At 41.1% G+C, this 16,930-nt stretch overlaps 1 protein-coding gene across 5 annotated transcripts in view; it reads right to left on the reverse strand.

Moving 5' to 3' along the window:
• Window positions 1-9,980: 9,980 nt before the first annotated feature.
• The window catches only part of fhip1b (FHF complex subunit HOOK interacting protein 1B), a 37,363-nt gene continuing 30,413 nt past the window's right edge, over window positions 9,981-16,930 (reverse strand). For all 5 annotated transcript variants that reach the window (XM_080457128.1, XM_080457130.1, XM_080457131.1 and 2 more), the window contains 2 exons: window positions 16,160-16,322; window positions 9,981-14,835 (listed from right to left, as the gene is read on the reverse strand). In XM_080457128.1, coding sequence (XP_080313254.1) covers window positions 14,507-14,835; window positions 16,160-16,322 — 492 coding nt within the window. In that variant the 3' untranslated portion in view covers window positions 9,981-14,506. The remainder of the gene's footprint in view (window positions 14,836-16,159; window positions 16,323-16,930) is intronic.

A 16,930-nucleotide genomic window follows, 5' to 3' on the forward strand; every position in this document is an offset into this window, starting at 1 on the left:
CCCATCTCTCTCCCCATTTCCTGTTAACCTATACTATCCTATCAATAAAGGCATATAAAAGCCCCAAAAAAGAGTGTTAAATAGTGCTATATCTTCATCGTATATAAATGCTATATAGAGTTTTTTCAGTAACAGGGGTCTCCACATCTCTCCAGCTCTTTTGGTAAACAGAAAATCAATTTTCTGGTCCGGATACTAATTTCAGTCAATCAGGAGAGAGGACTCATACAGGATACAGGATAAACACTTGAAATTGGAAGAGATGAAACAAATAAATGTGCAGACATTGGAACTGGAACACTATAACATTTAAGCTGATACTGTACATTATGTTCTCTCTCCTGACTGGATGACATTTGTAACCCACCTGAAATGTATTTGATCTTTACTAAAGAGCTGTAGAGACGGGGAAACCTGTTACTGAACAACGGTTCTCAACGGAGGCGGTACAGCCCCCCAGGGGGTGTACAGAGAAGTTTTGGGGGGGCGCTTGAAGCAGTATGTTGCAGTATTGATACTTTTACTTAAGTAAAACATGTGAGTACTTCTTCCATCACTGCCATGTTTTAAGTTATGCACATTGCAGAGATCATACCTGTTTATTCAACTAATGAGGTTCTTGACTTTTGTTAACTATTTGAATTAGAACAGACTGTAAAATAGAGGACATGTTTAGAGGTTAACATCATAATTGTTCCGAAGAATCAGACTTAACAAGAGCAACAATTGAGATTGCCATTGAGAATAAATCTAATTAGCTATACTTAAAAATAGAAAGGAAATAGCAGATCTATGAGCTTGTATTGGATTTGGGGTAGAGGGGAAAAAATTGGGAGCCTAGTATAGAACACTTGGGGCACTTCAATTAAGCTACTCACCTGCACCAACAGGGCACTGCATAACCTGGCTCCCCCTATACCCCTTTGACCTCCTCAAGCCGCTCCGTCCCGTTCCCTCAGGTCCAGTGATGCCGGCCTCCTGGAGCTCCCCACGACCAGGCTCCGTACCTGGGGCGACAGGGTCTTCTCTGTGGCCTTTCCAAGCTGACTTTGATTTCAACTCGTAATGTTTTTGTGTTTTATTGCTCTTAATTCTTATTTTCTTATAGTTTTTTCCTAATAAAGTTGTTCTCTTTTTTTCTTTTTCTTTTTCTCCTCTCCCCTGGCCCCCACACACATGTAAAGTGTCTTTGAGTACTTACAAATGCGCTATATAAATCCCAGATATTATTAAGAATATAGTGTTTAAGTGGTTCAACATGGTGCCCGGTAAAATGCTGTTCTGTACATACAGAAGCAATTTACATTTATGTTCTGTAATTGTTTGAACGCATACTTAGAATAGGATCAGGACAGTCTTTCCAGATCATCAAATTGACCTTGTCAGTGGAATTGCGTGTTGCTAGGGAACAGCTTGGCTCCTGTTGTTGTTCACAAACACTGCAAAAAAGAAACAAACTTGGACCTTTTCCAGGTATGCTTTTTGTGTAAAAAGCCCATTGAGATTGGGCCGTTTTTAGCCCAAGGAGTGGTTTTGGTGCAAAACAAATGCTTGCAATGGATTCAGAATCATAAAAACACCCTAGTTTGACACCTCACATGCTACTTAAAACAGAATAAAATTTAGATTTTTTTTTTAACCAAGATTATGGTGGGTACCCCAACTTTAAGGAGCTGTCAAAAATTCTCCTAGGGGGACTGCATTTCAGTCTTTGTGAGATGTGTTACTAGACACCTTTACAAACACATTGGTGAAGAATTTTTTTGGTAAGGAATTTATTCCAAGATTTTTTTTATATCCCCTGACTAAGTTATGTCACAGTGTCACTAGGTTTTCACTTGGCTTTAACCAGCCTGTCAACATCAGGGACATTTCTGGTGTCGCATACCGATCCGTAGGTATAATCATACAAGTTAATAGCCTACATTAAGACCGGGAAAGCATCTGTGTCATTTTAGATTTGAGCAAAAAAGGGTCCGCGGCCAAATACATATAATTTTGGGTGTCCTTGACATGAAAAAGTTTGAGAACCACTGACATAGAAAGTTGAAACAGAGGTTTTTCCGAAAACTGTTTAGGATTTAGAAGGCATTTTGTAGAATCGTCCTCAGGTCTTAATGGGTTAAGGTAACATTTTGTCCCTTGGGACAAAGGTGTGTAAATTCAGACAATATACTGTGTATTTCTTGTGCGTTTCGGGGTATTGCATCAGTTCTGTTCTACATGTATGTCTACTAGCAAAAGAACGGATGGCCATATTTTCATGAAACTTGGAGAGAATGATCAGTAGGCCGTCCTAAAGAGATGGTTAACTTAAGGCTCAAAAGGGTCAAAGGTCAAGGTCACAATGAAGGTCAAGTTTTAGTTGATCAACATAGTAGTCCCAACGCCTATTTCGCTTCATGGCCACGAATCACAATAGTATGACCTACAAAATATTTCATATAGCATAATGTTTACTAGTTTTTCACTTGGCTTGAACCAGCCTGTCAACATCAGGGACGTTTCTGGTGTGGCATACCGATCCACTATAATCATAAGTTAATACAGTACATTGGCTCTCATTATGCCTGGAGGCCTTCTGGATTATGAATTGACGATGCGATCTGATTTATGTTGCGGCCTCTCATATCAGTCCTACTCCAGTTGTACTGTGCATGACATACTCGTTGTGTTGCTTCTCTTCCGAGCACAAAGGTTTGGACGTAGAAGACGGGAATGCAACGTAATAAATGGTTATGGGAACCTAAGGCTTATTAGACTACTTCAATAGCGTAAAAGACACACACCGGTACAACGCCAGAGGGAGCCCCTCTGATCTCACTGAACCCAGTTTCGGCACAAAAATTTGGTCAAATTCGTCAATTCTGGCTATGCCGCAAGAATGTGGAATGCTCCACCAACAGTCATAAAAAAGTGTGACTCCTTACCCTCCTTCAAAACCACTCTAAAGGAGCACCTACAGGTGGCTGCAAATTGTAACTGGCCCCTGTAAAAAAAACACACACACACACACACACACACACACTTTCATATGATGTTTTTTGCATATTATTGTATATTGTTGTTTGTCTTTAAATGTCTTGATGAATTGAATACACAGGACCTTAATGGAAACAAAACCTGAGGGCTTATTTGGGTTATCCTTTTAGCATCCTTAAACAAATCTGTGCCACGTGCCTTGTTTTTGCAAACTGTTCATAAAGTATTCAATCAATCAATCGATCAATTCTTAACACTGTCTCTGTGCAGCAAGTCCCAGAATCCACTCGCTAGCATCTGTGTATTGTTCCACTGTCTAGCTTCTGTCCAACACTTCCGTTACTTCATGAATCATGTCTGTACGGAACCGTTCCTGTACTTGAAAGGTTCCTGGCTCCAAATCACGTCATCTCCACAGGTACTTCACATTACATTGTATTGGAAATCATATATTATATATATATATCAAATATTTCGCATTTGATGACAGTCATGATGACAACCTAATGCTCTTTTGCTGGGTTTCAAGTCAGAAAAATGTGTGATGCACAGTTGACCCACAACCCGTGGGTGCTGCGCGGGTTGCAGGTAAGCTTCAGGCGCAATTATCATGGGTTTTTGTGTCGTTGATTAACACTTCTTATGTCTTTCATAATGGGTCAGGTTTTTAAATCCCCAACCTATGCATCACTACCAGACATACTGCAGCTTATATTCTATGTCTGGTGGGGAGACAGAGGAGGGCAGAGGCTGGAACCAAACACCCTTCTGGCCTTCTCTTGCCTCTGGTGTCTGCCTCTCCGTCTGCCTCTCCGTTGGGACGGGTGGAGGTGCATGATAGTTGTGAGGGCCACTACAAGTGGGCAAATTTGTTCCGAGACTCGAGTGGTTCTGACATAAAATAAAATGCATGGAACTGAATGGATCATGGTATTTGTTTGAGTCAGGGGGGAGACAATCCTGCGATTAAAAGTGTTTTGTGAAGTTGTGAATACACCATTATATAAAAAAATAATTTAATGAAAAGGTTACACAGTACGACTTGAACAATATTGAAACTATAACGCTATTTACATGCTGAGATAGACTGTGGTTCTGCATAATTAGTAAGTGAAATATACCATACCATCTGTTGCATGTAGCTATAATTAAATATTCAATACTCTATGGAATGAATTACCTTTGTTCATTGCATGGTACTTTTTGATATGCATTTGATATGAGTTTGGCTCATGAGAGCAGCCACATAGCTTTTTCCCTTTTGGGGCTCACTTAAGAGTTTACAATGGTGTTTTGGTCTTTTCAAGTGAAGTCAAGTACATTTTATTTACAAAGCACATTTAAAAACAACCAAGTTGACCAAAGTGCTGTACAACATCAAATGTAAACAAAGAATACTCAACATTAAAACAAAGGAGTTTAAAACAGCAGAAGTGTACAATAACAGAATAAAATAAAAACACAGGCCTGTGTTTTTATGCACCCCGGGTGCATTAGATGGAAACAGTCTAGACTGGTTCAAAAAGCTGGGGAGAAAAGGTGTGCTTTGAGTCTGGATTTGAAGATGTCCAGGGAAGCAGATCTAACAGGAGACTGTTCCATAGTTTTGGGCCAACCACAGAAAAAGCTCAGTCACCAAGTTTTGTTTTAACCGAGTACGTGGGACCTTGAGAAGCCTCTGGTCAGAGGATCTCAGTGGCCTGGAGTTGTCGAGGGGGCGGAGTATTTGGGAGATCTAGGGTGGTGCTAGTCCTTTGAGTGCTTTAAAAACCAATAGTAGGATTTTTAAATCTGTTCTAAATCTGACTGGGAGCTAAAGGAGGGAGGCCAGTATAGGGGTAACGTGGTCGCGCTTCAGGGGTGCCAGTCAGAAGTCTATAGCGGCAGCGCTTTGAACAAGCTGCAGAAGGGAGAGGGAGGAGTTAAAATAGTCCAGCCAGGATGTGACAAGAGCATGAATAGCTTTTTGCAGGTCTTGGGCTGAGAGGGTGGATTTTATCTTAGCAATTTCAAAAGAGCATGTTGTGAAAATTACATCAGGTAATGAGCATCTTGTAATGGTCACACACGGCGGGAACCTCTACACTGCAGGAACAGAGCGAGGGCAGAAGGGCAGAGAGGTTTACCAACACAGGAGGCAGATGGAGACTGATGTAGCTGGCTGCTGACTCACCAGCTGCCTGGTAATATTCAAAGGCAAGGCTTGGTACTATAGCTGCCTTTTGTGGAGCAGACTTCACATTTGCCATGTCAAAAGAAGGCTCAGATTGGGACTGTGGTGGAAAATACTAAAATAAAAGAGACATTTTCCACCACAGGATCCAGAGCATCAAGACGTATTTCCCAGAGAATCTGTCCTGTCTCAAGAACTCCACTTGGGTCCTGAAGACAGGCCCACACAGTCTCTTCTCAAGCAGTTAGAAACTGTGAGTCAGATCCATTAGTTCACCAAATGTTCCAATCAGGCCAGGGTTTATTTATATCTTGCCCATCGCAGGGTCTGTATGGCAACCCCAGGTTCCTCTCCACTGCTGTATGAAGAGGACCACTTGTCTTCACATTCAGTAGCAAATGCTTTTTGTCTCATGCAGTGGCCTTTAAATAGGGAGAGACATCAAAACCAAGCACTAAAGTGAGAATATTACCTGTATTCTTTCACGGACTGCACCTGCTCAATTCTGATTACTGCATGGGAGTCATTAACTGCTGTGCTGCTCCTCAGCCTGACAACTCAAGATAAAATAAGAAAGGAAAGCATGCACACACAATATGTTTTCAATTGTCAATGAAAAAAAACGAGGCCGGCTGTATACAACGCCCAGGATTCAAACCAGGGTCTCTCACGTAAAGCCGGTTGGTGAGCACCACTGTCCACTCTGGTCATTAATTTTTTCGCCAGTGAATGTTTTATCCCTGCTTCTGGTCAGACTAAATTAAATACAATTCATTTTTGGGAAATGCAGTCTGTCTTTGATATTTATATTTGATAATACAATTGAATAAAAAATGTCTGTTATTAACCACATTAAGTGCAGTCCAGGGGTTTAGACAATTTAGACAGGTGCGGGATAACAAGGCCACAAAATTATGAAAAGAGGAGAATCTGCACAGTGTCTTTGAAGCTCCCTTGAAAACTATATTTGTCGGAATACAACGTTTCGACCTACAAGGTCTTCATCATACATTGTACCTGACGAAGACCTTGTACTGTAGGTCAAAACGTTGTTCTGCGTCAACTTACGTTTTCAAGGGAGCTTCAAAGACGGCGTGCGGATCCTCCCCTTTTCAGCATGTCGTTAACCACATTAACCCTGGCTTCCCTACTTTGGGGAAATACATGTGTCATTGAACATTCTCCAAGCAGCAAGCTAATGCGACGTGTTGTGAGCTTGTGGATTGTAGACTTTCTTTTTTTTCTTTTTTTCTACAAATCGAACCCTGCTTGAACCTGTAGAAGTTCTGGATGTTGCTATATAGTGATCATACAGCAGGTGGTCTCATCCATCATCTATGCGTCTCATAATGTGTCAGCTGTCAAGATACGAAGGGGATCACAGCTGGATTTCGACTGCGGCTTTAGCACCACACGACACTACACCACACCACACCTCATCAAAATATCTACCGTTTCCATTACACAAAAGTACTCAAACCCACAGGTATGAGTAGCAGACTCCGGTCATTGACACTCTTTTGTAATGTAAACATAGGTGGAGGTCATTGCTGCTTGCCTAACAATGTAATGTAGATGAGTGGCCAACTGTCCTGTAAACAAATGCAAATCACCTGTGCACGTGCGGGTGTACTCCAGCTATCGGTAAGAACCAATTGGACCTTTATAACTGTGATTATAATACAATATAAATCATTATAATGTATTACAACTATGATAATTATAATAGATTATAACTGTGATTGTAATACACTATAATCTATTATCATGTATTACAACGATATCCTGGTCAGGTCTAAATAAAAAGTCAGTGTGTGATCAGTTATTATGAAGTGTTTGGCCCCGTTTGGCCTAGCCTAGCTCAGACCTACTCTGGAGTGGTGCCAAAATAGGCACCCATTTCAGACCCCTTTGACACCACTAAGCCCAGGTCCTTGTAATGAAACGGCGGCATAAGTAGGTGGGGTGGTGTGGTGTGGTGTGGTAGGTGTGGTGTGGTGTGGTGCCATGCCAGTGGAAACCTGGATAATAGTGTCAGAGGGGCCGGGGAGTTTATCACTCCAACACACAGGCTCTTTACATCAACACACGCAGAGCCTCAGAGGGAAACAGAATGGTAGAAAATAAAGACATCAAAGCATCATAAAGCCTCGCTCCCCTCCAACCACCACTGAAGTGTGAAGATGGGAACGAGGCCTCGGGTGTCACCCGCCAACAGATTCATGCTAGCTGTTAACTGGCAGCCTCTGCCCGCACGGCGTGAGACACGGCACAACAGGGTAAAAAAACATCATGCTGCTGATGAACTCAAGTCACCACTGCTGAACTGACTCAATCTGCAGTACTGTGTGTGTGTGTGTGTGTGTGTGTGTGTGTGTGTGTGTGTGTGTGTGTGTGTGTGCGTGTGTGTGTGTGTGTGCTCTGCTGGGTGGCCCATCGCTTATATCAGACATCATCTTGATGTTTCCAGTCATTTTGTCCAGGCAGGGTCATATCTACTTAGTAGTACTAGTGTGCTATAGCAGGCAGAGACAACAGTGTTTTCGGGGAGAGACTGAAACCACCTTTTTTCATGCACAATTCATGTTGAGTTTCTAAAAGTTTCGGTCCCTTTTTAGGAGACCAAAGGGTGCAATAGTAAATTGGATGGCTATTATATTGCACGTGTGTTTGTGACGCACACTCCCAACAGGGACCTCGTGCTGGCCTGGGCGGGGGGGTTGAGCGTAGAGTGTTTTGTCGATTCCCTGCAGTGGAATACATAAAAGACACCTGCACACTGAAATAGCATTGCCCCGGGTTTGTTTTGCAGGATGCCTACAACTTGTCCCCTATTCCCTCTGCTGTGACTTTCATAGACTTGAATGCTGTCAACGCAGCTTGTGCATGAGGATGGTTCTGGCATGCTGCTGACTTGCATGGCCGGGGTTCACAGGATCTTATAGAACTAATCTCCACTTTCAAAGTCTTAACCAGTTTTTGACATGCAAAATAATCCTTAGTAACTCCCTAACTACACGGAGAACATACTAAAACTTTACTCGGACTCATTTAATGTACTGCAGCATAGCAATTGTGGCTAACGTTTATCCCCTCTCTCTGTCTGTGCTGGTCTAAGTTCAATAGACATTGTTAGTAATAAAAGCAATGAAATTAAAATGTCAAATATTACATTGTGTCATTGTTCTGAGAAAAACTCACTGGTAAAGCTGTTTCATCTCTAAAGACCTAAAACGGTAGGTTTCTCAATCCTCGTAATAACATTACATTTCTCTCAAACAGCTTTGAGAGACATTTCTCTCAAAGCTGTTTGAGAGAAATGTAATGTTATTAAGATTAGTCCAAAATGATTAGTAGCCTAAACTACCTCTATTCCTAGAGCTGTTGAATGATTTACAAGCACTCTGGAAATGTAGTGTCACCTCTCAGATATCACTGTGGCTTTGTATGAATTAGCCTGGGGCTAAAAGGTCTATTGAAATAACACACTCCTATGTTAAAGCTGTACTGTCACTTTTTAGTGTGTGTGAATACAATATTATTTTGTCCAATATGCATGGTATGAGTATGTTAATACAATTTAACTTATACAATTGAGGTGGTTGTATTCGGTCTGCCTATTGAGACATTTAGATCCCGTGTCTGGTTTGACACAACTGGTTGAAAAGTGTAAAAATTCAGCACTTGCACATACTGTAGCCCCAGGTTCAAATCTGGGGTAGATCATCATGACAGTTGCAGAGTGCAGCTATATGCGGAGTCCAGAAATAGGGTGTCGTTTACATTCACGGAAATAGGGTTTGATAAGATACTTAATTTAATGAGCTGCATGACACATGCTTGACAGCACCCTATTTCCGGACCCATCTCTTCTCTAAAACGGATATACATGTAAAAGATGTGATAATGATGATCAACTGAAACTACACTTCCGAGAAATTCCTACTGAAAGGTTATACTTGCAAAAGGTGTGATAATGATGATCAACTGAAATTACACATCTGAGAAATTCCTAATGAAAGGTTATACTTGTAAAAGGTGTAATAATTATGCTCGACTCAACTTACACACCTGAGAAATTCCTTCTGATAGTTCATGAAGCCTAAACATGTCACGAGTATATTTCATTACCACGGCCCATGACTACTAATAAGCAACCTTTCCAGCACAAGAAACGAGCATAATTATATTAGCCTATTATCCATTGAACAAATCTACTGTCATCATTCATCATCTAATGACTGGGATACCAATTTATTTTCACTGTACGCCTGACATATACACATCACAGTAGGGATGGTAAACAAAGAGCAGGATGTGTCATTTTGCATCTACGAACTAGCCTCCAGGCTGGGTTGCCTAGCCAGAGCTGTGTAAGTCATAGCCCTCAGGACCCGAGGAAGCTGCGGGGGAAGTTTCTAGGACAAACGGTGCAACTTTTTGCATTTGTAGTGACCCCTATGGGCAGAAGTTATCTAGGTGAAATCCCTTTTGGCTATGCCTTTAGATGCCTCTAAATGTGCGATTCAAATTTGGGGTTGTTCGGACGATGTGTGCATGATTCTTTGGCATTTTCATAAAATAGACGATAGAAAAACATAATGCCTGCCTCCCAGCCTTCTGGCTGGGAGGCAGATATTATGTATACTAAACAGAGGCCACCTACTCACAATGAAAGCACACAGAGCATCAGCAATGTAGTCCATCTGGCAAGAGAGGAGGATTGCATTAGTTCAGGTTTTAAATGGGGAGAAAAAAAAGAGGCGGGGACATGTACAGTATTGCTAGGTAAAACATTTATAAATTAATAAACATTCCCTTTTTAGAGTTTCTTTACAGATCTTTCCACAACTGTATTCTTTCTTCTTTTTTTTAATGATTTTAAAATATAGAAAAATATTTCTGACAACATTCAACATCATTTTTGCGTGATTCTCATTCAGTCCTGTTGGTTAATTCATTCACCACTGCATTTCGTAGACCCATTGGTTTATACATTATTTACATGTATTCCTCAGTCCATCTCCTGTTTCAGCTTCAGCGGAGGACACCAGAGCATGGTTTTGCATAGATTCCAGGGGAGAAATCTCAGAGGGGGAGAGGAGTCAAGCTCAAAGGAAAAAAAGATCACATGAAGATGCAATGCAAATCGTCAAAATCCACACATGACATTTTTAAATTTGAAAGAAATGGAACAGGGCATATGCTGTATACATTCTGAAGAAATTAAAAACAAACCCCCAAAAAAGTATTTAAAAAAGTTACAATGGTGGTTTAATATAGCCTATTCTCAAAAATGGTATAGTCAAAATTGTTTGGAATGTGAATCACATTCATCACTGCTTTTTCTACTGAATTTGTCTATCTTAGTCTTCACTGGTGTTACACAAGATTGAATTGACAATGTTGTTAATTTGTCCACATTAGCCATTGGGTTAGCACTGAAAAAGGATGTAGAGTTTAGTTCTACTGTGTATGTCCAAGTGTCCATTAAAACAATTCCCAGTAAGTTAGTTATTTTTCTTTGATGTAAAGCTCATAACAAGGTTTTACTCCTTTAAAGTCATACTGTGTAACATTCATGCAAGTAGTCTGTTTTACGGCCCTTGTAGCTCTGCTGTCATTACAGCGTTTGTCTATACGGAGGAAACGCTGAGGATATTATGTAAAGCAAACACAAGCAAAATCAGAAATGGTATTTCTGACCATAATACTTAAACAAATACATTTCTGTCGGGGGCCGACACTCACAAATTAAAAAAAGTGTTTAGAGAAGATGCCAAAAAACACATTTATGTGAAGTGGTTATTGTGGAAAATATACCAGTCAATTATATTATATCAAACATAACTTAATTAATAAAGTTACACAGTATGAGTTTAACAGCATACATTATCATCACTACTGTAAGAATTTAGGAGTTCTCTCATGGTAAGCCTTATCATGAAAAAAATTAGAAACTATTGTAAATTATACTGAACGACTGTTTTGTATTCTTGTATAATTTTAATAATTCAGCCGGTGCATACATTTGGTTTCATTATCCAATGTTATTTTTTATGGATTTGGCTGACTTTCAAGGCTTAGTTTGGTCTGGTCCCTTTGACTTTTTAACCTCTCATGAGCCAGACCAAGAACTAACATCCTCGGCAGGGCCATTCTTAAACTTCCTGGAAATTGTAGGACCCAGGATTTAGAATGATCCTAAATGGGAACCAGACAATGGCCAAAGCAAAACTGGATTCCAATGTAGTTTTTGACTTTTTAATCGTTCTGCAGACTTTGTCTGGCGTCTCTTTTTTTATTGGTCATCTTAATTCTTGTTAAAAAAAAAGAAAAATGTTTTTAGACGATAGAGAATGATATACAGCAGTAAATGAACAGGTTTCATTATTCTTATAGCGTTTATATTGTGTACAATTATGCAGAATTTTCATACACAATCAATGATTGCTTATTTGAATTTGTGAATTTTCATCACTTGTTACAGCGATTATCCATGAGAGGGGCATTGAAAAACAGTTTCAGGCATCTCCTCATATAAAATGTCTTTGGTGTTCATGAAACAAGACTATACAATACAACATTGATAATGGCCTGATATATGATCCCTTACAACGTTTGTCCAAGTCAATCACATATAACTAACCATCAACAAACCTGATCATATTGTATAAATTGACAGTGATTTAAAAAAGGTGTAAATAATCTCCCTTTTTAAAACAAAGATAAACAATAAAAGCAAAAGCGGGAATCCAGCAAATAGCGTGGGCTATCTGGCTCCATCATGGACTCCCCAGTAGGAACAAATGAGCCATGTTTTCTTTAACAGAAGGAAGAAATGCAGGTTGGATGGACAGACGGAGTGTTTCACTTTTCTCCTCCATCGCAAATCTGAATAGCTGCTGGCGAGAACTGGGAGTGAACCAGTAGCTCTGCTCAGCACCACAGGGCCTGATATCCACAGGCAGGTGATGACTCACTAGCCAGTGAAATGACCCTCTCTCTCCACGAGGGAACGCTTTCAGCTTAGCACCCTGACAGAGAGCAATACAAAACACCTACTTCTTTTAGAAGTACTTTCTTATGTATATAGATAAAATGAGCCTACAGTATATTATTGTCATGAGAAATATTAGTCAACACGTTATACAAATTAAAACAACTTGTTCTGTCACACAAAATAATGAGGTTTCATTTTTTCATTTTTTTCCTACAAAAATGTGTCACTAATAATCAATTAAAATGATATTTTCAGAGCAGAGGACCGCAGCTATGGCTTTTGTTTTATTGACAAGGCATGATATTTGTCAAAAAAAGCGATGGCATATCCGATTTCAGTTTTGAGAAATTAGATTTTGTATGACATGATGGCAGGCATTGACATTGACATTGAGAGCATGGCTAGTATGTGCAAAGTTGGATCGTTTCACAAAGACTGGGGTCTCAGGTGGACTTTCAAACACACTCGTGCAGTCATACATTACATCATACACTACCACACACACCACTTGAAACCTTGAAATACAATTAAAAAATGAACAAACAAAAAAAATTAAAGTGATTATAGTGTCTTGGCGATAATCTTCAAACACTGTGGGGCTGCAACTACTCTCAACTTCGAAACACAAAGAATAAATAAGCCGCTCACTGCAACACTGGCATGGTCAGAGCCCATGTTGACCCTTCCACATCCTCAGACACACATCTACAATTGGTACCTGACAGAAAAAAGGCGAAATGAGGCTAATAGCTGATGCACTGGTTAAAGTTGGTTATTAGTGTTAACGAAAAATAGCAGCATGTTCGGTTCCGAATATTTTTTTCTTGCCGTCTGCAATTTGTTTATGACTTGCTTTGAGACTAAACTTAAAAGTTGGTGAGAAACGCGAGTGGGCTAATTGAACTGAAGAACGCTCTAAAATGCTTCGTTTCAAGTTGGCTTTTTGGAGACAAAGATCCGCTTCATAAAAGATATCAATGAACGCCACATGAAGCAGTCTTTTTAAAGTTCAAAGAGATTACCGATCTTGGATGCCGATGCTCACTATAAAGATTCACTTCCCTTCTATCTCACAGACTCCCTCTTCTTCCTCAGATTGGAGCACAGACAACTATGAGCCGTCAGAACGGCACTGCCTTTTCAATTCCCCGATCTTCCCTGTGACAACAGATGCATGGCTTCATAATGGACTGGAGAGGCGCCATCAGAAACAGGAGTCATTCCCTAAAACAATGTGACTTCAACCATACACACACATAGTATAAAAGACACATGCACACATGTTACTGATATGTCTAGAAAATGGATGGTGTACAAAAGAAAGCACGTCGAAACCAAAAGTACAAGAGATGTTTACATATAATAAAATCACAAATTTAAGCGTCTTTCCAGTATATACTGGTTTACTGATTCAGAGGGGTGAGAGAGGCTCTCTCCCACGCCTCTGCTCTCGTTCATGTCTTACTCCTTTCACAGATATCGAGTCTCTCCAACAATGAGGTGGTATGTGTTGAAAATGTAAAAACAAAAGAAGAGAAAACACCACTTCACATCGGCCGGTTTACTTCCTGTTGGCTGGTGTCCTAGAGTTAAGACAACCAGCTCTATCCATGATTGATGTGATACCATGTAAAAAATGATCAAATAAAACAAAGGGCTTGTCCTAGAGAAATGCGCAAAGCTGATTGATACTTTAAGGAAGAGTTGATTGAAAAGCCTATGGTCAGTGCTCCTTTCTTGCCAAACAAAAGAAAAAAGTTGGGGGTCTTTGTCTAAAACTTCTGGGAGGAAAACCCCTCTTCTACACAAGCCTTAAAATATCCTGCGATCACTTGATTTGAGCTTAAAAGGGAAAGCGGACAGACTAGCACCAAGTGTGTGCACCTATTTTCCTTTAGCAGCGGCTTTAATTTGCCGCACTATACTATGGCATGGTATGCGTATATACAAGCTCCAAAATCAAGAGCATCTATTGAGATTTACTGTGTATAATATCTATACATAAATACTATATACATGATATGCACAGTATCATAGAATTTTACATGTCCATCTCCTCCTAATATATAGGTATCCTATATGAATTTCAATAGAAAAACTGCAATTGCAATTGACTACAATGTTCCTACTGTTCAAGTCACTGTTGACTCGACCCATTTCTTAACTATGGCAAAACGACAATCTTTCAGTGCTCCTGTCTGCCCTCAGGTGGCAGGAGGGTATCAGCGCAGGTTTCCAAGCCACAGCTGGAGCTCATTGATAATCCTCCCCCGTGTGTGCTTTGTGCAGTCGCACAAACAGGAAGCCATTAATGGAAGCTGGAAGAGCGACGGGTTGGGTCCCCACCTTTACTCCTCTGCCAACTGGCTGTGAGGGAAGGGCATGGCGACGGCGTGCTCTTGAGCCAGGGCGGCCAGCTCCTTGAGGAACTCGCTGAAGATGACGGCGCAGTAGACAGCGTTCTTCACCCGCAGTGCTTCCGCCTGTTTCTCCAGTGAGGACGTCCCCCCTACACCGCCCCCTCCTCCGGTGGCTCCGCCCCGGAACAGGGCGCTGTGCAGTGACTGGCCGCCGTCTCGGACGTGCGCCAGGGCCAACTGGGCGGCGTGGCGGGCCCTGGTGGGGCTGTTGGTGTGGCGCAGGATCAGGTCACCCAGCGACGGCTTGCGGCTCTTCACTAGAACACGGGGAGAGATGGTGGCGTTTGGTCTGTGAGTCACAACAACAGCACTACATCTGCTGTAGTTAGGACTGCTTATGAAGGAGAAAAGCTGCAGCATTTGCTCTGCAGTCTAATTTAAAGCAAGGTTTCCATTACCCAGGTAAACTGTATGCAGGCCATTGGCCGACTGGAATCTTAATTGGCTGTTAAATATCAATATTGCTGTCCATTGTGGCTGGCAATTGAAAGTAGTTACAGATTTTGTTTTATTATTATTGTTAGGCTATTAAATGTATTTTACGATAATGTTTATTTGTGGCCATTAAAATCACATTTAATGTTTTTCTAGGAGCATATATTGACTGGCAAATCATCAGTGTGGTTTCCAGAGAGTAGCCTGCTGAAGGATCTCTGATTCGGTCATTGACATGGAGAGCACATTGGAGTGAACTGATGGAAGAACTGTTTGACAGATTGCAGGAAAGTTCCTTGGCTTCATGAAACGGTAAACATAACAATAACAGAAAAAAACGTTAAATGACATGCAAAGCCCGAAACATGCTCAAGTTAGTTTATACTGTGCAGTATGATGGTGTTGCGTACCAAAAAGAACAGATCTACAAGCTTACGCCACACGATGCGGTGTAATCTTTTAGATATATTGAAAGCTTGTAGATATTTTTAGTCGTCCGTGACTACTTTCTGTGCGCCACCTCCTAGAGATGGAGTATAAATTATGCTACAGGAACAGTGCAGCGTATGTATAATAAAGTTGTGCAAAGAACGCTACAATAACGAGGTGTAGCGATCAATTGGGTGGTGCACACGCACGCATATGCCTGACGGGTATTACATTATGACTGGTAACAGTTGGCCGACAAAATACAATACTTGGCGAAAAAGAAAAAATTGCCTACCGGAAACCCTGTTTTAAGTTTGATAAAAGTTTGATAAAATCTTAGAGACATTGAACCACAGACGCCAACTCATGAAAAGCAAAAGGAATCTCAGAGCGTAGGCTGATTGAATATCCTAGTAAGGATAGGATCGGCGCGGAGCCCTGCCATGGCTGCCAGGCTCTAATAGCCAGACATCACTACCATATGACGGCTATCTCCTCTCACTCTCCTCCTGCTGGGTCCACGGCCCATACCGTCTCATTACCGAGCCCAGCAAGCACAGATGGCACTATTCCCCACAAATCATCTCAAATGGAGTCCTGGCCGCATTATTCATTTATTATTTCTACCTCTCTTACGGGCGTGGTGCTACGAGCTAGCGCCAAGCCTGTGTGTGTGTGTTTGTTTATTCTTTATATATGCATTCTGTCTGTGCTCACCTAGCGAGTCGGAGCGTCTCAGTGTATGGGCCGCCATGGGAGATTCTGTCCAGTCTACTTTGCTACGGGCTGCCAGGTACCGCTGGGCTTTCCTCAGCATGGCGGGGAAATCCTCGTGGGAGGCAGCGAATGCCTCGATGCGGTTCTTCACAGAACCCAACACCTGAGGGTAGAATGTGTATTAGACAAATTGGCAGGCTGTAAAATGTCTCCAGTCTAGATAACTTTGAGCTATTTTCTATCTGCAAACGATTCTAGTTCACCGAGTATCTTTTACGTAACCTTTCATACTGACAGTATAAAGGAGACTATACTGGCTGTGTGAGGTAGGGGGCAGCAGAGAGCAGTAGACAGAATTGTGTGGGCTTCATATGACTAATGGATATGTGGGGGGTATCTTGGGACAAACCCTCGCACAACTCTGTAATATGAGCTGAGGAGATGCCTACTGTTTGGCTCGGGGATCAAATCAAGTTAGTATTGGTATCAAGTACAGTACGGGTGGTATTTTGCAAAGGAATATGACAGAAATGCTGTCATTTATACCAAACTATAAATTATGCCAGAATATTTTGGTCAAGTGTACCTATAACTTAAACAGTCTGGCTGCTATATATGCCATTATCCTTATTTGAATCTAAAATCTGATTTAAAACTTTGGTTTGACTAAGTGGAATGCCAGATAGTATTCGTCTATTATTGTTAGCATTCTTCTCTGACACATGTGGGTACCTCCTGCAGTAAAATAAATTACTTTGCTATTTATAGCCA

The sequence above is a fragment of the Gymnoscopelus braueri genome (assembly GCF_963280865.1).
Source record: "Gymnoscopelus braueri genome assembly, chromosome: 18".
Lineage (NCBI taxonomy): Eukaryota > Metazoa > Chordata > Actinopteri > Myctophiformes > Myctophidae > Gymnoscopelus > Gymnoscopelus braueri.